At 37.2% G+C, this 22712-nt stretch overlaps 1 protein-coding gene across 1 annotated transcript; it reads left to right on the top strand.

Annotated features, from left to right (window-relative positions):
- Window positions 1–625: 625 nt before the first annotated feature.
- Window positions 626–22453, top strand: mccc1 (methylcrotonyl-CoA carboxylase subunit). Its single transcript, XM_083887579.1, has 19 exons — window positions 626–713; window positions 2231–2274; window positions 2509–2648; window positions 2791–2886; window positions 3043–3164; window positions 3319–3466; window positions 3542–3663; window positions 3759–3870; window positions 4617–4698; window positions 4789–4916; window positions 5033–5216; window positions 6778–6887; window positions 10245–10461; window positions 11090–11176; window positions 11954–12003; window positions 12183–12320; window positions 12500–12607; window positions 15332–15403; window positions 21482–22453. Exons 1-19 carry the CDS (start codon window positions 658–660, stop codon window positions 21617–21619), a joined length of 2154 nt encoding a protein of 717 aa, XP_083743705.1. The 5' UTR covers window positions 626–657; the 3' UTR covers window positions 21620–22453.
- Window positions 22454–22712: the final 259 nt, after the last annotated feature.

The following is a 22712-nucleotide window of genomic DNA, read 5'->3' as shown; positions in this document are numbered from 1 at the left end:
CAGCATTCACCTTACCTAATTAATTGACACATACTGTATATTATATCTCCATGGCAGAAAAAAATAAATAAAAGCTGTTAAAATTTTTCTTATAAATTATTTTGTCAGTAACATTTTCTATTAAATGTAATGTTTATTTGAAAACAACATAGCAATCATCTCTATTATTAGGGCTGCATGTAACGATTATTTTCGTAATCAATTCATCTGTTTATTTTCTCGATTAATCGAATACTTTTTTCGTAAAATGGGAAGTGAAGTCTCATGAATGAATCATAAACATGGTGTGTGTATCCTGTGAAAAATGCCGCCCTCTGTTGACAGTTTGTGGTTACCGCAGCTTCGTCGGTTAATGATTCCCCACCTCCATATCCTCTTTCCTCATTGGCTGTCGGCGCTACGGGTCCTCGGAAGGACCTTAAATAATAAATTATACTTTCGTGTGGTATTTACTGTATCTGTGAATGAGTGACACCGTGAAACCACAGGTTTACGTTCTAAGCTTTAAACAAAGTGCTAGTTAAATCAATCGGCGTAGCTTTAAAATAGGGCTTAAATTAAATTAGCACGTAGCCTTTTCCACCTCCTCCGGCTGCTGCTCTGTCAGTCAGTCAGTCAGTCAGCCAGTGAACCTAGCGGAGCTAGCAGTCGTTAGCTATGGCTGCAGTTATCCTGAGTTTCCCCACTCTGCAGGGTCTGCGGGCATTTACACAGTGAGTGTTTCATATTATTGTTGTTGTTAGTGTACTAACGCGTCTTTTTAGTCGTTGTCTGTATTAAACTGACTCCCTTATTCCTCCAGACACAGGCATGTTTTCACGTTGTTCAAAGTGGACCAATGTTGTGAAGCTAATCGCAGAAGATGTACTTAGTTTGTTAAAGTGTTATTTTCAGTCAATAGTACCAAATACTGTTCTTTATCGGCTGAAAACGAGCGCATTGAACAGTGGTTTTCATTCTGCGGGTTATATAAGTGTACATATAGGACGAGGGCAAGGTTAAATAAAGGTAGCGGTTAGCATTGCTAACGTTGCACATTCAGCTGCGAGGTTAAGGGAGTAGTTAGTTTTATTATTTAAATTTGAATAGAGCTGAAACCATTAATCGATGAATCGATTATTAATCGATTACTAAATTAATCGCCAACTATTTTGATAATCGATTAATCGGTTTGAAGCTTTTTTCATCAGTAAAACAAGATTTCTGATTGTTTTAGCTTCTTAAATGTGAATATTTTCTAGGTTTCTTTGCTCCACATAAACAAAGAAATCATTAAAACTGAATCATTTTGGTTTGTGGACAAAACAAGACTTCCGAGAACATCATAATTTTCAGCTTTGACAAACACTGATCAACGTTTTTTAACATTTTCTGACATTTTATGGACCAAACGATTCATCGATTAATTGAGAAAATAATCGACAGATTAATCGATTACGAAAATAATCGTTAGTTGCAGCTCTAAATTTGAAGTCTGTGAACGAGCTGCCTTTACGGAGAGACTCGGAACACGGTTTATGTAAGGTTTTTATATGAATGGGATAGATGTAGAAGCCTATATGACAAATATCAATAACCTTACTATCTACATGCTACATGTGAACTGATTTCAGTAGTTTACAATGCTGACAGACGAGCTGAGCAATAGTTTAGTCACATTGTTGTGATATCATTTTCTTAAATACCAACATAATTAAGGTTCTATATGATGTAAGGGGTGGGAATCACAGGGCACCTACATGCTCCATCATGATACCAAACATATAACAATAGAAAGATTCTGAGATAATCGTTATATTGCAAGACAATTATATTGTGGTACATCATGATATCTGTCTAACGAAAGAAAACAAAAGTGCATCATTTCTCTATTTATTCACACCATAGAGAACAAAGTGCAGAAAGTCTATGTTACGCAGCTTTCTCCACCATTATCAACCACCGCGAGAAGACATGGTTATTTTGAAGTATTTCTTGTTTTCGGTCCTTAAAGAATTTAAAAACAACACTTGATTTTTTCATCTATTGTTTTCTTCTTTTATCTTTGGTTATTGCTTTAATTATCAGTATTTTTTACTTTATTTTTAGCTTTTCTCATTAATGATAATGTAAATGTTTTAACTTTACCACATAGTTTGAATTACTTTGGTATACGCTATACGGGCTCATGCTATCTATCTATTGTATTGTAATTTTTTCCTTCATGTGAAAATAACCCTTCTCTGTTCAGAAAACTGTCATGGACCAAAAGAGGCGTGAGGCATGTGTCAGGAGGTCAGTGAATGTTAATACTGCAAGAATTATCATAACAAAGAAAATTACTGCTGGTCTGCCCCACATATATCCAAGTATTCAATATATTAAATAACATTTTAACAGTTACTGCAATAGTATTGTGAATCACAATTATTTTGGTATGGTTAAATTGGAGGGACAATTGTTTTCTATCTGTCTGGCTTCATTTAAAGAGCAGTTGCTGTCATTTGTAAAGTACTTTTTTCTCTCTAGGTGTGAGAAGAATAGAGAAAGTGTTAATTGCCAATCGAGGGGAGATTGCATGTCGTGTGATGCGAACAGCAAAGAAGATGGGTGTCCGTTCAGTGGCAGTGTACAGTGACGCAGACAGACACTCCATGCACGTGGCCATGGTGAGAGGCTGGATGTATGATCTTCCCTGTTCTCTGCAACTCTGTTTAATGAATTAAGTCAAACATTGTGTTTTATTTCTCTTAGCCTGCTTCTTTCAGCTCTGTCCAGCTGGAAACTGTTTTTTTTCTGTTTGTTTTGCAGGCAGATGAAGCCTACCATATTGGACCTCCACCATCCCAAGAGAGTTACCTCTCCATGGAGAAAGTTTTGAAAGTGGCCAAGGAGTCTGGATCACATGTGAGTGAATTATTATAGGTCTCCTTTTATCTTGTCTGTCGTGTGTTCTTTTGAAAATAAAATATTTTTAATCTTGATTTTTCAGGTTGTTATTACACTACTGTTCTTTTCATGCTGTATTCTTTAAATCTTGTATGTGTGTTTGGGGGTGTGTAGGCGGTCCACCCTGGTTATGGCTTTCTATCAGAAAACACAGAGTTTGCAGAGTCGTGCAAACAGGAAGGCATCATCTTCATCGGGCCACCTTCTGCTGCCATTCGAGACATGGGTATTAAGAGGTGACACATATAACATATTAACATTTTTGTAATATCTCTTTGGAAGTGTGTTGTTCTCTTACAAGGAATTGGGGTATGTCAAGGAACAGCTGAAGAGAAAAAATAAAGCAATAGTTTCAAATCATACATCTTATTCCTCTGTGTCCACTTTCAGCACATCCAAACACATCATGTCAGATGCTGGAGTGCCAATTGTCGGTGGTTACCATGGAGAGGACCAGTCAAATGAAAGGCTATATGCAGAGGCTGCTCAGATCGGATACCCTGTGATGATAAAAGCAGTGCGAGGTGGAGGTGGGAAGGTGAGGATGAGAAACAGACGACGTGACTTTAAGATTGGGCAGCAAACATAATTGTTTGTTTTTGTGTGTGTTTAGGGGATGCGTATTGCACAATCGGAGTCGGATTTCTTAGAGCAGTTGTCATCGGCAAGACGAGAGGCCAGAAAATCCTTCAATGATGACGTCATGCTGATTGAGAAGTTTGTGGAGGACCCCAGGTAACACTTTGTGCTAACCACCCAGTTCTGCCATTCTTTTTTCACATGGACAACAGTAGTTTAAAAATATTTCTCCTCCTGTCTGTGCCCTGTAGACACGTAGAGGTTCAGGTCTTTGGAGACACGCACGGTAACGTTGTCTATCTGTTTGAGAGAGACTGCAGTGTGCAAAGGAGGCATCAGAAAATCATAGAGGAAGCACCTGGGGTGAGTGCACAGTGGTGATCTGACTGATATAGTTGAATCTGTTTCTGGGAATGTGCACTGATTAAACATATTGCACCTCAATTTTAGTTAATTGACCTCCACCAGGAGGTATATGTTTTCGCCGGAGTTTATTTGTTTGTTTGTCTGTCTGTTAGCAACATAACTCAGAAAGTCACAGACGATTTGGATGACATTTTCAGGAAATGTCCGCAATGGGACCAGGAACAGTGATTAGATTTTGGGCGCGATCCGTACACACTTCGTGCCGGCAGGGTGTATTTTGTAGGCACTGAGCTGCCTTGGCGGAGGTCTGCGCTCTTTGCGCTTTTCTAGTTTAATGTGTAATGGTTGAACGACTTTTCCTGGAATATTTTCCTGGTATTATTGTTGGCTGAAATGAAATTATCCCTGAATATATCTTGGAAAACAGCTATTTAAAATATTGGCAAGTTCTGAAACTATTCCAGTTGTGAACATATGTGAAACATGTAAAAAGCTTGTCAACCATTTACTTTGTAAGTGTAAAATGCATTGATTGGTTTGAGAAAAATGTATATAGACTTTAGTTTAAATCTCTGTTTTTCCAAAATCTTGAAAAATGTGTTGAATAGAGTGAAGATCACCCTCTGTGTTGGGGCACTTTAGTGCTGGATTTGTTACACAATGAAAATATCTGGTGCAATCATGTGAAAATATTTGTTAAATATAGTTTATCGTTTACCCTACTTTTTTAATTGATTTTTCAGCCTGGTATTAGTCCAGCAGTTCGGAGGAAACTTGGAGAAGCAGCAGTTAAAGCAGCCAAGGCTGTGAATTATGTAGGCGCAGGTGAGACCCACACACAAACACAGGGTCCATTACATTAACAACAGAACACACGGTACAATGTACGTGGGTAATAATTGTTTTCGTGTGAAGGTACGGTTGAGTTTATAATGGATGCCCAGCACAACTTCTACTTCATGGAGATGAACACGAGGCTGCAGGTGGAGCATCCCGTCTCTGAAATGATCACTGGAACTGACCTGGTGGAGTGGCAGCTCAGGGTAAAAAAAAGAAGGAAACTGAAAGGGAAACATTTAAAAATATATTGCAAGCTTTGGGTATGTTTCTTTAGAGGTTTTATATTCAGAAACCAACAATGTTTGTGAAAATCCTCCAGGTGGCAGCAGGGGAGCGTCTGCCTCTCCTCCAGGATGACATCATCTTAAGGGGGCACTCTTTTGAGGCTCGCATCTACGCAGAGGACCCAAACAATGACTTCCTTCCAGGGGCGGGGCCACTGCTGCATCTCTCCACACCTCCTCCAGATCAACACACTCGCATTGAGACTGGAGTCAGGGAAGGTAAGACGTCTAGATCCAACCTCGTCTGTAAATGTAAATGTACTTTATTTATACAGCCCTTTACAACAATCCTTTCGGAGATCCAAAGTGCTTTACAAGAAATAAATAAATAAAGAGGAAACAAATAAAAGTAATTAAAAACAATAAAAACAATAAAATAGTGCAAAATAAAATAAGATAGAATCAGATAAAAGATAAGAAGACAAAAGATAAAAAGTGTCACCATACTACTCGGTATTAAAAGCCATCCTAAATAAATAGGTTTTTAGCCTTGATTTGAAGAGGCCCAGGTCAGAGATAAGACGCATCTCAACAGGGAGTTTATTCCAGAGCCTGGGAGCAGCAACAGCAAAGGCTCGATCACCCCAGTGTTATTACCCCAGTATATTTTGACCTGGGCACTTCCAGCAACATTTGGTTGTTTGACCTCAGAGCTCTACCCGGATCACGAACAGTTAAAAGCTCAGATAAATAAGATGGGGCAAGATCATGAAGAGCTTTAAAGGCAAACATTAAAAGTTTAAAATCGATTCTAAAAGAGATTGGAAGCCAATGGAGAGAGTGTAGAACAGGGGTGATGTGCTCTCTTCTATTAGTGTTGGTTAAAAGACGGGCAGCAGCGTTTTGAACAAGTTGAAGGCGACTGAGAGAAGTCTGTGTTTATAGTTCCCATTCATCACGTGTGCAACAACAAACATCAACTTTCTTTTGTTGTTCATTCAACAGAACCTATACCTATACTGAAAGCACAAACCAATTAAAGATAACACTTAAATATCTGGGAAATGCAGCGTTGAATCCACTAAGATACCAGTCACCATCATTTCTGATTGTCCAATCTCACTAAAACACTGGTGTAAAAAGTCAAACCCTTTGTATGAACAGTTAAGCCAAGCACCATTCCATGTCTTTCTTCCATCCGCTGCACATGTTTACAGTATAATTCCGTGTACTTGCTGCAGCGATGACATGCTGTTGTTCACAGCTGAAGGATTCAGACTACAGCTGCTTAATGAAGATGCTAAAAACCCTCGACAGAGGGTCAAGGAGGAGGGTATTACCATTAAAATCGAGAGAGCGTTGAGCGTCTTCACCAGACATATTTAGTCTGAATCCTTCAGCTGTACATGACCGCGCATAATCACTGCAGCGAAGTGCAAGGAATTACACGGTAAACATGTGCAGTGATCGGTCACAATAATCAGATGTCATTAACTCACTCATACCAGTGTCTGGGATGAATATGTGCATCATCAGTGAAGATGATCTGTGTGCTACAAACAAATAACTGAGGGGTGAGAGAGCTCCTGTTGCAGCTCATGCAATAATCAATCAATAAACACAACTTTACAGTAAAAAAAAACCCCAATCTTATAACGAGAAATGGCTCACATGTAGTTTACTCCTCTGTGGCAGTTCTATGCTTCCATACAGACTAACAATTATTAGATTTCTTTCCAATGTCATGGAGTTTTGCTAATGAAAGATTATCATGTGACATGTTCAGCCAGTTAAATAATAAATCACTGACCTTGTGTGCTTGTGTATGTGCCTGTTTTAGGGGATGAGGTGTCGGCACATTATGACCCAATGATCGCCAAGCTTGTGGTGTGGGGAAAGGACCGATCGGCCGCCCTGAAGAAGTTGCGTTACTGCTTGCGGCAGTATAATGTAAAACACACACACACACACACACACACACACACACACACACACACACGCACACATTCTTGTACTTGCTGCATACTGAGGACTGCGTTGCTGACAAAGTGAGGACCAGCATTTCCACTTTATAAATCAACACAATTACAAATATCTACTTCATGAATGACATCTATAAAGAACTACTGATTGCAGTACCATAACATGTCTGCAGGTAGAGCCCCAGAGCAAAAAGGGCTGGAAAACATTATTTAAAAAAAAATGTTTTGGTCCAAAATTTTACAAAAACATGTCGACCAAAATTTTTTTTTTTAAATTTGACCAAAAGATTTTGGTCCAAAATTTGACCAAAAGATTTTGGTCCAAAATTCGACCAAAAGTTTTTGGTCCAAAATTCGACCAAAAGTTTTTGGTCCAAAATTTGACAAAAACATCATACTTATACTATGTCGTTCAAAATTTTAACAAATCTTTGACAAAAAAATGTTGGTCCAAAATTTGACAAAAAAAATGTTGGTCCAAAATTTGACAAAAAAAATGTTGTTCCAAAATTTGACAAAAAAAAAATTGGTCCAAAATTTGACAAAAAATAAAATTGGTCCAAAATTTGACCAAAAAAAATTTGGTCCAAAATTTGACTAAATAAATGTTAATCCAAAATGTGACAAAAAAATTTGGTCCAAAATTTGACAAAAAAAAATGGTCCAAAATTTGACAAGAAAAATGTTGGTCCAAAATGTAACCAAAAACATTTTGGTCCAAAATTTGACAAAAAAAATTTGACCCAAAATTTTTGGTCCAAAATTTGACAAAAACGTCATATGTCGTCCAAAATGTGGAAAACAAATTTGGACAAATTGAGTATAGCATGTTATAGCAACCTAGGGAAGTGATTCATTGAAAACAAAGTGAGGACCGGCCAAAATGTCCTCACTCTGTAAAAATGACCTCACTTTGTTGGTTAAAAACCCTCACTGGTCCTCAGTATGCTGCAAGTACAAGAACACACACACGCACACACACACACACGTGATACTTTTCATGTCAAGTCAAGTTCACACAACATGACTTTCAGAGTCGCTTAGTTTCAGTTGCACACTGCAGTGAGCACACATTATCAGTGACGGGGTGGGGGGTCACAAACTACCTGATCCATTCCCAGGATGAGACTTTGACTGCTCAGCATTTATTAAACGGGGGTGTGATTTTTCCATTTTGAAACGGTCGGTGCCTCTGCCACAAGTCTTCATTTCACTCGCAGCATAGTCCGTTATTTTAGCTGACATGCAGGCATGGACTGGCCATGGGTGGGCCAACGCATGTTTTTGGGCCGGTCCAGGGCTGTCATAATTTCATTTAATAAATATATTATTAGTGCTGGGCACGTTAACGGCGTTCTAACGCATGACGAGTTTCCACGACGACTGACCGGAAAAAGATGCACGTAACGTCATATTTACGTGCTTGTTAAAATGTGTTTTTCCCTCCTGCGGCACCGAAGTCCAAGCACCGTTTACCGGTTAGCTCCGTTAGCTCCTTTGGTGTCGTTTAGCGCACCTACAGTGGAACTGGAGCGGTCTGTTTATTAAACAAAAAGAGCAGTGATACAAATAAGCAGCGTACCTGTGTACTGTGTATGTGTGCCTCTGTTTTTAAAGTTTAGCATTACTTTAGAGACTCATTTTAACAATCAGGAGTTAGGTAAACATGATGTCATGTGCGTCTTTTTCCGGTCAGTTGCCATGGAAACGCGCCATGCCTTAACATTAACGCCGTATAGTGCCCAGCACTATATATTATAAATCATTTTTTATGATTTTGTTTGTTTGTTAGTTTTTTTAACAATTAATACAAGCTTTTTTTGTAGCTTCTTAAATGTGAATATTGTCTGGTTTCTTTGCTCCATCTGACAAAAAAATAATCGATTGATCGAGAAAATTGACGGATTGATTCTAAATCTAAACAGTATATTACATTAAACACTGAAAAGACATCTCTAGCAGTGTTTCTTTGACAACCACTTTCACTTCAAGATGGAAATTGTGGCACTGAGGCCATCTCTCCCAAGATGAAAGTCTCTGTGAGTGAAAGAGCAATTGCATTTTTTAACATGGTTTAACTTTTTTCCATGTAGGCTACTGCACTTTTTTTAAATTTTTGAAACAATACAATGCCGTCGCGTCATGGTAGGTGCACCGTATATTTTCCTTTTTTTGTACTTTGCCAATCACACCCCTGATTAAAGCATTCTCATTTTCTTCTTCTCTTTGATGAACCGCAACGGTACTAATTTTCGGGTTTCAGCTGTGTTACGACCAGGCCTAGGGGAAAAACCTGGTCACAACAAGAATAAAGAGACTCCCTCTTCCCAACTCCCAAGAAACCACCAACAACATGTTAAACAAACCATTTTAAAGGTTTATTTAAACCAAGCACAACATGTCTGCTGGCAGTCTGGCTGTGAGAGGTTTGAGGAAGTCCACTGCAGCTGAAATGTTCAGGCCTCATTTTCAGATTCCTCCTGTGCAGGACCAGTCGGTTCCCAGGATCCACCTAGACTCACTCACACACGTCATTCACTCAACCATGCACAGCTGCAACCCATCTCACTCACATGCAGACACACACACACACAAGGAGAAAGTAGTCACGACCCTGGAGTCGTAACAAGATGTAGTTACCTCGTCTTAATCTCTGATTGGCTGTGGTGGCTGGATTTTTCACAAACTCTGATCTGATTTCCAGCATGGTTCAAATAAGATCAGGGTCTGCGGGGTTGGGGACTTACAAAATTTGTCAGCTCAAACAACAGTCCTGAGCTGAAAACTGTGCAGTGTGAGTAAGACTTAAGAGATGTAGAGAGAAGTATTTAAAAAAACCTCAAGCCCTGCCATGCAAGGCAGGATTTGACATGAATTATACAACAAACAAATGCAAATCTTTTCACTAGGGATGTGAATCTTTGGGTGTCTCACGATTCAATTCAATTCTGATTCTTAGGGTCACAATTCGATTCAAAATAGATTTTTGATTCAACTGATTCTCGATTTAAACGATTCTCGATTGTTACAATTCATAGTGTGTTAAAATTACGGCATCAAAACAATACAGTTTGTATAAGATAATGTGATTTTAAAATAAACTGATTCCAATGATGTAATCACTCAAAAGCAAACTTAAGAAAAAAGTTAACATTTATTAATTCAAAACAAATAAAAACTTATTTACTGTACAAAAAAATAACTTGCATAAATAAAAGCTTAGACTAGCTGCCTTTTTCTCCCAGAGGTTACTAAAACAAACTGTACACAAATAACACAAACTGGTGTTTCGTGTACTTACTGCACCCTCTGCGTCTGTCCTCAGATCGTTGGACTGAATACCAACATAGAGTTTCTGCTGAATCTTTCGGGCCACCGGGAGTTTGAGGCTGGGAATGTGTCCACCAGCTTCATCCCTCAGCACCACACTCAGCTATTCCCCACTCCCACACCGCCGTGCGGGATGACAATCTGCCAGGCGGCTCTGGGCCTGGTGCTCCAGGAGAGGAAACGCACAGAGGAGTTCACACAAGCCTCCACTGGTGAGTGGACAACGTTTTCCATGTCAGGACGAACCATTTACGAATAATACAACACATAATATAGAGCCCTATGAAATCCGTTTTATTTTTTTATTCCGTTTTTTACCTTTTACACTTACTTTACCATCATAGAGTGTGTGCTTTTTATGTCGGTGAATAAAATGTCCATTGTAATGCAACTTTCTTCTTGAATCCACTGACTTGTTTTCACTTAAGTTAAATCCTAATTGAGTAAATGCCAGTGAATCTTAAAACAAGCCATGCAATGCTGGTCACATTTAAAAGTGAAATAATTAACATAAATAAATAAGGTGGTAGTGCCCCCTCATCTGGTGCAGACAGATATCTGCGCACTGCCCCTGCGCTGTACTGTTCTCCCTCTCCTGCGTCGTGCGCTTCTCCGTATCCGACTGGATCGTTTCTCTACACGCAATTTTAACCCTACAACGCTGCAATTAAGGGAATAACGGATGCATCAGATGAGCTGATGTCTTTAGTTAACTGCTCAAAGAGAGAGAATGTTCTCTGGTGTGAAGTGAATGTCGCGGGGAGTTCATAAGTTTCACTTTTGGAAATCGGAAATCATAGGGCCCTAATAATACGTGTGTGTGTGTTTGTGTTTTTTCAGATCCTTTCTCCCCATTTGGTGGTAGCAGTGGCTGGAGAAGCAATATTGAGTTCAACAGAATTATGACGCTGCAAGTGGGAGACAAACGTAAGTACAAGTCATACTGATTAGCTTTACTGCCCCCTGGTGTACTGGAAGTGACTCCTGTTCTGCTGCAGAATCACAAGTAGATTTGTTTTTTAATCTGGCTAGTTTTTTTTTTTGTTTGTTTTTTTTGTTTTTTTTGTTTTTTCTGCTAACAAATGCAGTTCCTCATCAGATTATTTAGATATTTATTCAGTCAAGGCCACAGCAAATAAACAATTTACTTAAGTTTATAAAATGTCGGATAACTGTCAATGAAATTTTTTTATATATATACTTTTATACGTCACAAATCTCGGTATTAAAGAAACATAAACTTAAGGATTTGCTGTGGCAAACAGATGATGCATGTTTGTTATTGTTCACAAGAAGCAATGGACAACTTTCCTACCACAGTGCAGTGTCTGTAAGCATGTCATAAGTCGTGTAACGTGCAAACAACATCCAGAAAATAAAAAATGATGAGAGGGAATTCACTTGATTTGTTGTTGTAATAAGCAGCTCAGTATCGTTGAGGTCGACTCATAACTATGCATGCGTTTCAGTTTAATGACCGTTTGAATAATGAGGTTGGGGGCTGGTCTGCTCTCTGACAGTTTGTTAATAAAGTCTCATACATTATTTAAATAGTCGAATAAAAGTATCACTGCAAGGCCAAAAATAAGTACAGTGGTGTCAGGATGATGATGATGATGATGATGATGATGATATTCCCTTTTCCCCCTACTTTTTGTCTCTGTGATTTTTTTGAAAACCCTTTCTTCTCATCTGTGTCTCCAGAAGTTGATGTGTTGATCAAGTACAGCAAAGATGGAAGCTACCGTATGCAGGTGAACTGGAAAAAAAGTTTTTTTTATGGCATAATACTCATTGAAAAGCTACAGTGTTTTAGTTGGGTATTTTTTTTATTTATATTAATAGTAAACGGCTATAATTATAGTTAAATATGTAAATACAATAGTTCTATCATTAGTACACATTTATCCTAACTCAAGTTGATTTTCTTCAGATTGGTGAGGAGTTGTACCACGTGACTGGGGATGTAGAGGTCGAGGGTGGAGCTTCGTATCTCCACTGTTCCGTCAATGGAGTGATGTCACGTCCCAAACTGGTGATCCTGGACAACACCGTCCACCTGTTCTCTGCGGTACGTTCCTAAAACTACTGCCGTCAGTAGCTGTGACCTCACTCTACTTTGAGCATTACCAATGCTCAATTACAGTGGTATAAATAGACTGAGCAAAGTTAGCTGTGGAGGCAGATTTATTCCCAAATAAGATAATTTATTGACAGCTGCCGTGTGACATGTTTGCATGGTTTGTGCAGGAGGCAAGCTCTCAGGTGTCTGTGCCAGTGCCTAAGTATCTGGCTGGTGTGAGTGGCTCTGGAGCTCAGGGTGGAGCAGTGGCCCCCATGACTGGAACCATAGAGAAGGTTGGTGTGGTTATATCTGCAATGAATTTAATACAACATTTTGTGAAGCCTTTCATGGAACTCCAGTAGTACAACAATGATTACTATCAACATGATCTTATAAACTATTATTACATAAACAACAGAACTAGAATAAAAAAATGTAATTGCTGTTAATAATGTCTTATTAAAATAATATATTTTGTTTGGATTCCATGCTTCCCCATGGCATTTGTTATTTTAACCATAAAAGGGCCAGAAAATGTCCTGTGAGTAAATGCTTTTTGCCATTTGTCCAGAATAACTTTCAATATCTTATTTAAAATTTACTGCATGTTAAAATAGTCTTTTAACAATTTAAAATGAAGACAGACAAAAAGTTACAGCCACATTGTTAAAGTTAAATTAAGAATTTTAAAAATATAAAACAAATTTGAGGTTTTGTCTCGATGTCAAAAAACGAAAGTTACAAATGTAACTATGGTTCTATGAATCCTGAATAACCGCCAGAGGCGGTGCGTAAAGCACTGGATATCTCCACCTCACGCATGCGCATTTCGAGTACCTAATACCAACATAATCCCCTGTGACCTCCCCCGTGACATCGGGAAGGCTATATTTTCCTGTGTCGTTAGAGGATCTGTTCCCAGAATCTTCTCGCGAAAACACAAGGATTCTGAGTGACTGGACGCTCTGGCCGTCATCCAGGATTCATAGAACCACAGTTGCATTCATAACTTTACGTTCTATTTCATTCTTACTGACCGCCAGAGGCGGTGTGTAAAGCACTGGATGACTCATACCAACAAGGTCACAAAGAATCCAAAACCCACCTCACTCATCAGAGGCAGCAGAGCTCGGACGCAGGATCACACCCATAGGATGGGGAGCGGCGACGTTGACATGATAAAACCGTACGATTGTGCCAGGCGACGTTCACGATGCCGCATCACACAATGCCGCAGCACAGATCGACTCCAAGATCTGATGTAGAGACTCATCTGGTGGAGTGGCACCTCACCCCAGATGGCAGGGGGCGGCCACTGGCCTTATAGGCTTGCATGATGGCATCGACAACCCAGTGGGACAGCCGCTGTTTGGAAAGTACACAACCTCTGTTAGGGCTATGACACACAAACAGTTGCTCTGACCGCCGTATAGCGGCAGTAGCAGCAACATAAGCTTCTAGCACCCGGACCGGGCATAGCAGCTCCAACGTACCCTCCTCAGACAGGCAGCCAAAGCGCGCGAGCTGGATAGGCTGGTTTAGATGCGTGCGTGAAATCTGTGGCACCCCACTGTGGCACCATCGACCGTTTCGTGTCGGGAAGAAATAGCGGCCACATAGGCTCTCAAAGTGGAATGAGAGCGACCACCATCCAGCAGAGACTGCAGATACTCAAGAACAGTCGCCACAGAGCAACACACAGGGTCTACTGCCTTATCCCTACACCAGTCAGAGAACAGCTTCCCCCTGTTTTCATACCCAATCCGAGTAGATGGCGCCCTGTCATTCAGAATTGTACCCCTGACTCCCGCAGTGCATACCCTCAGAAGAGGGTCGGGCCCTGAAGCGACCAAACCCAGAGCTGGAGGCGACCGGGATCCGGATGCCAAACCTGACCCCCCCAGCTGCAAAAGGAGATCCTTCCTGCAGGGGAGGTGCCATGGAGAGCTGCAGCAGAGCCTGCACAGCAGTGCAAACCTGGGTCTCCCTGGCCACAAAGGGGCCACCAGAAGGAGTCTGTGGCCCTGCAGAAGCACCCGCTGGAGCGTAGGCAGAATCAGGGGAAGCGGTGGGAAGGCATATAGAGGTCTCTGCGGCCAATCGTTAGCCAAAGCGTCCTGGTCGAGGGGGATGATGTGCACGGTTTCCATCAGAAACAGACCAGCATGATTTCATAAAACTGACAAAAAAACCTCTCACTGTAGTGTTAGTGTTTAGACTGAATTGCAAGTGAGACCCAGCGAAGCACACGCGACACATCCAGTGTGAACCAGTGTTAAGCTCAAGGATTACATCAAATCCTTGTGTTCTACTGCACTGAATAAATTCATTGGTGGGGGGAGTCGTCTTTAAATTGGAAGGACAAAGTCGATGTGTCCCTGGGCAGGACTCTGAACCCCGTTTTGCTCCTGACGGCTGGATGAATGGCAATACTCAGCAGCTGTAAACTAGAAAAGCACTGTATAAATAAATACAGACCACTTACCAGACCATTTGTATTCATATAAACTAATGGAATGAACTTCATCTGATTATTTAATCATCGCCCATTAAAGACGTTATCGTTTCAAAGGAAAATGTAGATGCATCAAGAGGCTTTTATAGACATTTATAAACAATTTGTTGCCCGTTGTTATTTAATTGAAACGAGCTGTGAGGTTTTTAGAGTAAACCACTCCCAGTCATCAGTTGAAATGATTCAACAGTGAACTTCATATTTATCTCTCTTTTCATTACTACTTAGATTTGTTTGCATATTCATTATTAAACTGCATGTAAACATAAGACTCTTATCACACAGTGTTCATTCATCACAACAACATGATTTAGGACTGAGTGACTGGTGTTTTTAATATCCTTTTCTTGTTGTGTTTGTGTATTATAATGATATGATATATAATATATGTGTGTATGTGTATATATATATATATATACACACACACACACACACATAATTTAATTGAGAAAGAAGTGAATGAACTTTAATTCACTCGATGCCTCTGCTGTGTTGTCTTCAGGTGCTGGTGAAGGCTGGAGATAAAGTGGCTGTGGGAGATCCACTGATGGTCATGATTGCCATGAAGATGGAGGTGAAGATGTGTACACACACACATTCTTGTACTTGCTGCATACTGAGGACCAGCATTTCCACATTATAAATCAACACAATTACAAATATCTACTTCATGAATGACATCTATAAAGAACTACTGGTTGCAGCACCATAAAATGTCTGCAGGTGGAGCCCCACTATACTATGTCGTCCAAAATTTGAAGAAAAAAATTTGACCCAAAATTTTTGGTCCAAAAAATGACAAAAAGGTTTATACTATACTATGTAGTCCAAAATTTGAAGAACAAAATTTGACCCAAAATTTTTGGTCCAAAATATGACTAAAACGTCATGTCGTCCAAAATTTGAAAAAAAAATTGACCCAAAATGTTTTTCCGAAATTTGACAAAAAAGTCATACTATACTATGTCGTCCGAAAATTGAAGAAAAAAATTTGACCCAAAATTTTTGGTCCAAAATTTGACAAAAACGTCATACTATACTATGTCGTCCAAAATTAGAAACAAAAAATTCACCCAAAATTTTTTTTCCGAAATTTGACAAAAACGTCATACTATACTATGTCGGCCAAAATTAGAAACAAAAAATTCACCCAAAATGTTTTTCCGAAATTTGACAAAAACGTCATACTATACTATGTCGTCCAAAATTAGAAAAAAAAAAATGCACCCAAAATTTTTGGTCCAAAATTTGACAAAAACGTCATACTATACTATGTCGTCCAAAATTAGAAAAAAAAAATTCACCCAAAATTTTTTGTCCGAAATTTGACAAAAACGTCAAACATACTATGACGTCTTTATTTTTTGACAAATTGAGTATAGCATGTTATAGCAACCTAAGGAAGTGATTTCAAGGAAAACAAAGTGAGGACCGGCCAAAATGTCCTCATACTCTGTCGTCCAAAATTTGAAGAAAAAAAATTGACCCAAAATCTTTGGTCCATAATTTGACAAAAATGTCATACTATACTATGTCGTCCGAAAATTGAAGAAAAAAATTTGACCCAAAATTTTTGGTACAAAATTTGACAAAAACGTCATACTATACTATGTCGTCCAAAATTAGAAAAAAAAAATTCACCCAAAATGTTTTTTCTGAAATTTGACAAAAACGTCATACTATACTGTCGTCCAAAATTAGAAAAAAAAAATTCACCCAAAATTTTTGGTACAAAATTTGAAAAAACGTCATACTATACTATGTTGTCCAAAATTACAAAAAAAAATTCACCCAAAATGTTTTTTCTGAAATTTGACAAAAACGTCATACTATACTATGTCGTCCAAAATTAGAAAAAAAAAAATTCACCCAAAATCTTTTTTTCCGAAATTTGACAAAAACGTCATACTATACTGTCGTCCAAAATTAGAAAAAAAAAATTCACCCAAAATGTTTTTCCGAAATTTGACAAAAACGTCATACTATACTATGTCGTCCAAAATTAGAAACAAAATTTTTACCCAAATTTTTTTGTCCAAGATTTGACAAAAACTTCATACTATACTGTCGTCCAAAATTAGAAAAAAAAAAATTCACCCAAAATTTTTGGTCCAAAATTTGACAAAAACGTCATACTATACTATGTCGTCCAAAATTGAAAAAAAAAATTTCACCCAAAATTTGACAAAAACGTCAAACATACTATGACGTCTTCATTTTTTGACAAATTGAGTATAGCATGTTATAGCAACCTAAGGAAGTGATTTCAAGGAAAACAAAGTGAGGACCGGCCAAAATGTCCTCATACTCTGTCGTCCAAAATTTGAAGAAAAAAAATTGACCCAAAATCTTTGGTCCAAAATTTGACAAAAATGTCATACTATACTATGTTGTCCGAAAATTGAAGAAAAAAATTTGACCCAAAATTTTTGGTACAAAATTTGACAAAAACGTCATACTATACTATGTCGTCCAAAATTACAAAAAAAAATTCACCCAAAATGTTTTTTCTGAAATTTGACAAAAACGTCATACTATACTATGTCGTCCAAAATTAGAAAAAAAAAATTCACCCAAAATGTTTTTCCGAAATTTGACAAAAACGTCATACTATACTATGTCGTCCGAAAATTGAAGAAAAAAATTTGACACAAAATTTTTGGTCCAAAATTTGACAAAAACGTCATACTATACTATGTCGTCCAAAATTAGAAAAAAAAAATTCACCCACAATTTTTTTTCCGAAATTTGACAAAAACGTCATACTATACTATGTCGTCCAAAATTAGAAAAAAAAAATTCACCCAAAATGTTTTTCCGAAATTTGACAAAAACGTCATACTATACTATGTCGTCCAAAATTAGAAACAAAATTTTTACCCAAAATTTTTTGTCCAAGATTTGACAAAAACGTCATACTATACTATGTCGTCCAAAATTAGAAACAAAATTTTTACCCAAAAAATTTCACCCAAAATTTGACAAAAACGTCAAACATACTATGACGTCTTCATTTTTTGACAAATTGAGTATAGCATGTTATAGCAACCTAAGGAAGTGATTTCAAGGAAAACAAAGTGAGGACCGGCCAAAATGTCCTCATACTCTGTCGTCCAAAATTTGAAGAAAAAAAATTGACCCAAAATCTTTGGTCCAAAATTTGACAAAAATGTCATACTATACTATGTTGTCCGAAAATTGAAGAAAAAAATTTGACCCAAAATTTTTGGTACAAAATTTGACAAAAACGTCATACTATACTATGTCGTCCAAAATTACAAAAAAAAATTCACCCAAAATGTTTTTTCTGAAATTTGACAAAAACGTCATACTATACTATGTCGTCCAAAATTAGAAAAAAAAAATTCACCCAAAATGTTTTTCCGAAATTTGACAAAAACGTCATACTATACTATGTCGTCCGAAAATTGAAGAAAAAAATTTGACACAAAATTTTTGGTCCAAAATTTGACAAAAACGTCATACTATACTATGTCGTCCAAAATTAGAAAAAAAAAATTAACCCAAAATTTTTTTTCCGAAATTTGACAAAAACGTCATACTATACTATGTCGTCCAAAATTAGAAAAAAAAAATTCACCCAAAATGTTTTTCCGAAATTTGACAAAAACGTCATACTATACTATGTCGTCCAAAATTAGAAACAAAATTTTTACCCAAAATTTTTTGTCCAAGATTTGACAAAAACGTCATACTATACTATGTCGTCCAAAATTAGAAAAAAAAAATTCACCCAAAATTTTTGGTCCAAAATTTGACAAAAACGTCAAACATACTATGACGTCTTTATTTTTTGACAAATTGAGTATAGCATGTTATAGCAACCTAAGGAAGTGATTTCAAGGAAAACAAAGTGAGGACCGGCCAAAATGTCCTCATACTCTGTCGTCCAAAATTTGAAGAAAAAAAATTGACCCAAAATCTTTGGTCCAAAATTTGACAAAAATGTCATACTATACTATGTCGTCCGAAAATTGAAGAAAAAAATTTGACCCAAAATTTTTGGTACAAAATTTGACAAAAATTTCATACTATACTATGTCGTCCAAAATTACAAAAAAAAAATTCACCCAAAATGTTTTTTTCTGAAATTTGACAAAAACGTCATACTATACTTTGTCGTCCAAAATTAGAAAAAAAAATTCACCCAAAATGTTTTTCCGAAATTTGACAAAAACGTCATACTATACTGTCGTCCAAAATTAGAAACAAAATTTTACCCAAAATTTTTGGTCCAAAATTTGACAAAAACGTCATACTATACTATGTCGTCCAAAATGTGAAAAAAAAAATTCACCCAAAATGTTTTTCCGAAATTTGACAAAAACGTCATACTATACTGTCGTCCAAAATTAGAAACAAAATTTTTACCCAAAATTTTTGGTCCAAAATTTGACAAAAACGTCATACTATACTATGTCGTCCGAAAATTGAAGAAAAAAATTTGACCCAAAATTTTTGGTCCAAAATTTGACAAAAACGTCATACTATACTGTCGTCCAAAATTACAAAAAAAAAATTCACCCAAAATGTTTTTTCTGAAATTTGACAAAAACGTCATACTATACTGTCGTCCAAAATTAGAAAAAAAAAATTCACACAACATTTTTGGTCCAAAATTTGACAAAAACGTCATACTATACTATGACGTCTTTATTTTTTGACAAATTGAGTATAGCATGTTATAGCAACCTAAGGAAGTGATTTCAAGGAAAACAAAGTGAGGACCGGCCAAAATGTCCTCATACTCTGTCGTCCAAAATTTGAAGAAAAAAAATTTACCCAAAATCTTTGGTCCAAAATTTGACAAAAATGTCATACTATACTATGTCGTCCGAAAATTGAAGAAAAAAATTTGACCCAAAATTTTTGGTCCAAAATTTGACAAAAACGTCATACTATACTGTCGTCCAAAATTACAAAAAAAAAATTCACCCAAAATGTTTTTTCTGAAATTTGACAAAAACGTCATACTATACTGTCGTCCAAAATTAGAAAAAAAAAATTCACCCAAAATGTTTTTCCGAAATTTGACAAAAACGTCATACTATACTATGTCGTCCAAAATTAGAAACAAAATTTTTACACAAAATTTTTGGTCCAAAATTTGACAAAAACGTCATACTATACTATGTCGTCCAAAATTAGAAAAAAAAAATTCACCCAAAATGTTTTTTCCGAAATTTGACAAAAACGTCATACTATACTATGTCGTCCAAAATTAGAAACAAAATTTTTACCCAAATTTTTTTGTCCAAGATTTGACAAAAACGTCATACTATACTAGATCGTCCAAAATTGGAAAAAAAAAATTCACACAAAATTTTTGGTCCAAAATTTGACAAAAACGTCATACTATACTATGTCGTCCAAAATTAGAAAAAAAAAATTCACACAAAATTTTTTGTCCGAAATTTGACAAAAACGTCATACTATACTGTGTCGTCCAAAATTGGAAAAAAAAAATTTCACCCAAACTTTTTGGTCCAAAATTTGACAAAAACGTCAAACATACTATGACGTCTTTATTTTTTGACAAATTGAGTATAGCATGTTATAGCAACCTAAAGAAGTGATTTCAAGAAAAACAAAGTGAGAACCGGCCAAAATGTCCTCACTCCGTAAAAATAACGTCACTTTGTTGGTTAAAAACCCAAAATTTGACAAAAATGTCATACTATACTATGTCGTCCGAAAATTGAAGAAAAAAATTTGACCCAAAATTTTTGGTCCAAAATTTGACAAAAACGTCATACTATACTGTCGTCCAAAATTACAAAAAAAAAATTCACCCAAAATGTTTTTTCTGAAATTTGACAAAAACGTCATACTATACTGTCGTCCAAAATTAGAAAAAAAAAATTCACCCAAAATGTTTTTCCGAAATTTGACAAAAACGTCATACTATACTATGTCGTCCAAAATTAGAAACAAAATTTTTACACAAAATTTTTGGTCCAAAATTTGACAAAAACGTCATACTATACTATGTCGTCCAAAATTAGAAAAAAAAAATTCACCCAAAATGTTTTTTCCGAAATTTGACAAAAACGTCATACTATACTATGTCGTCCAAAATTAGAAACAAAATTTTTACCCAAATTTTTTTGTCCAAGATTTGACAAAAACGTCATACTATACTAGATCGTCCAAAATTGGAAAAAAAAAATTCACACAAAATTTTTGGTCCAAAATTTGACAAAAACGTCATACTATACTATGTCGTCCAAAATTAGAAAAAAAAAATTCACACAAAATTTTTTGTCCGAAATTTGACAAAAACGTCATACTATACTGTGTCGTCCAAAATTGGAAAAAAAAAATTTCACCCAAACTTTTTGGTCCAAAATTTGACAAAAACGTCAAACATACTATGACGTCTTTATTTTTTGACAAATTGAGTATAGCATGTTATAGCAACCTAAGGAAGTGATTTCAAGAAAAACAAAGTGAGGACCGGCCAAAATGTCCTCACTCCGTAAAAATAACGTCACTTTGTTGGTTAAAAACCCTCACTGGTCATCAGTATGCCTCAAGTACAAGAACACACGCACACACACACACTCTCTCTCTGCTGTGTTTCTTTTTAAATTTAACTGCTCTTTATGCTTTTTGCTCTCTGTCTCGGCAGCACACAATCCGGGCACCAAAGTCTGGCTGGATTAAGAAGGTTTTCTTCAGCGAAGGCTCTCAGGCCAATCGCCACGCTCCTCTGGTGGAGCTGGTGGAGGAGGTGGAGGAGAAGAAGCTGGACGGTGACAGCCAGTGAATTCATTCAGCACACAAACGCACAGACACACACACACACACACACGCGCGGCTGAAGGAGCCGGGACAAGGTACTGTGACGCGTGCAGCATCCAGCATTACACACACTCTTTGTTAAAACAAGTCAGTCTGGTTTAAGCTGCTACCCAGGATGCACTGGTGAAGGTCAAAGCTTGAGTCTGTGTCGATTTCTGTAATTTGCTGACGTTTGTTTTGTTTTGCTTTTGTTTCTTTGTCTCTTCTCTTTTTTCCATTGCTTTATGTTGGAGATTTTGGAGAGTCTCGTCTTTTATTTTATTTCACTCTGATGTACTTTAGTGCAGGTGACGTGGATTACTGCCTGACACTGAAGTGCTTCTTTGTGCCTCACCACGTCTGATATCTGAGTGGGACTGTGGGAAGTAGATTTCTTTGTGATTGGTTTGTGTCCGAGAGAATTACCATGATTTTCCTCCTACTTTGTTAATTTTCCTATCCTGTACTGATAAACTGAAGGATTCTACTCCTTCTCACATAGATGAAGTGTATAGTAATCATGAAATACAGTGTTTGTGTATATATATATTTTATTGTGGGCAGGTTTGTGTTCATTAGGGTTCACACACTCGTCCCAGAAATGACTGGCCCCGAACTGTGACATTTGGTCCCTCAAAATAAAAGCAAGGCTTTAGCTTTTGGCACCGAGGAGAAAAGCCAGATTAAAAACACTCCCGACTGACTGATCACACTCACGGCTCAGAAGATCACTGACAGATGTTTGGCTTGTGTGTTAATCTGCACAGTCGGACCACTTGACTGTGCTGCGTGGCCTTATAGATGACTAATTTGACGAATTATGGTGTAGATTTTTGACTGATGATTAATTTTTTTTTTAAAGAAATAAATGGATTGATCTGATACTGTAATAAATAAAATAAGTGAAAAGTACTCGCAGCTCTGTGCGTCTTCCTTGCAGTCGTGGGTTACTTTGTACATACAGTGGTATGCAAAAGTTTGCGCACCCCTGTAAATGTTCATGGTTTTCCTTTATAAATCATTGGTTGTTTGGATAAGACATTTCAGTTAAATATATCACATAGGAGACAAACACAGTG

Source organism: Microchirus variegatus (genome assembly GCF_963457635.1).
Source record: "Microchirus variegatus genome assembly, chromosome: 4".
NCBI classification, from domain to species: domain Eukaryota; kingdom Metazoa; phylum Chordata; class Actinopteri; order Pleuronectiformes; family Soleidae; genus Microchirus; species Microchirus variegatus.
The sequence above is the reverse complement of the archived record's forward strand: the minus strand, read 5'-3'. Positions and strand labels throughout refer to the sequence as shown.

Coding starts and splice junctions, on each gene's coding strand:
- mccc1 (XM_083887579.1), top strand. CDS start 658: ATGGCTGCAGTTATCCTGAGTTTCCCCACTCTGCAGGGTCTGCGGGCA. Junction 4,699..4,788: donor TGTGAATTATGTAGGCGCAG/GTGAGACCCACA, acceptor TTTCGTGTGAAG/GTACGGTTGAGTTTATAATG. Junction 12,004..12,182: donor ATGGAAGCTACCGTATGCAG/GTGAACTGGAAA, acceptor GATTTTCTTCAG/ATTGGTGAGGAGTTGTACCA.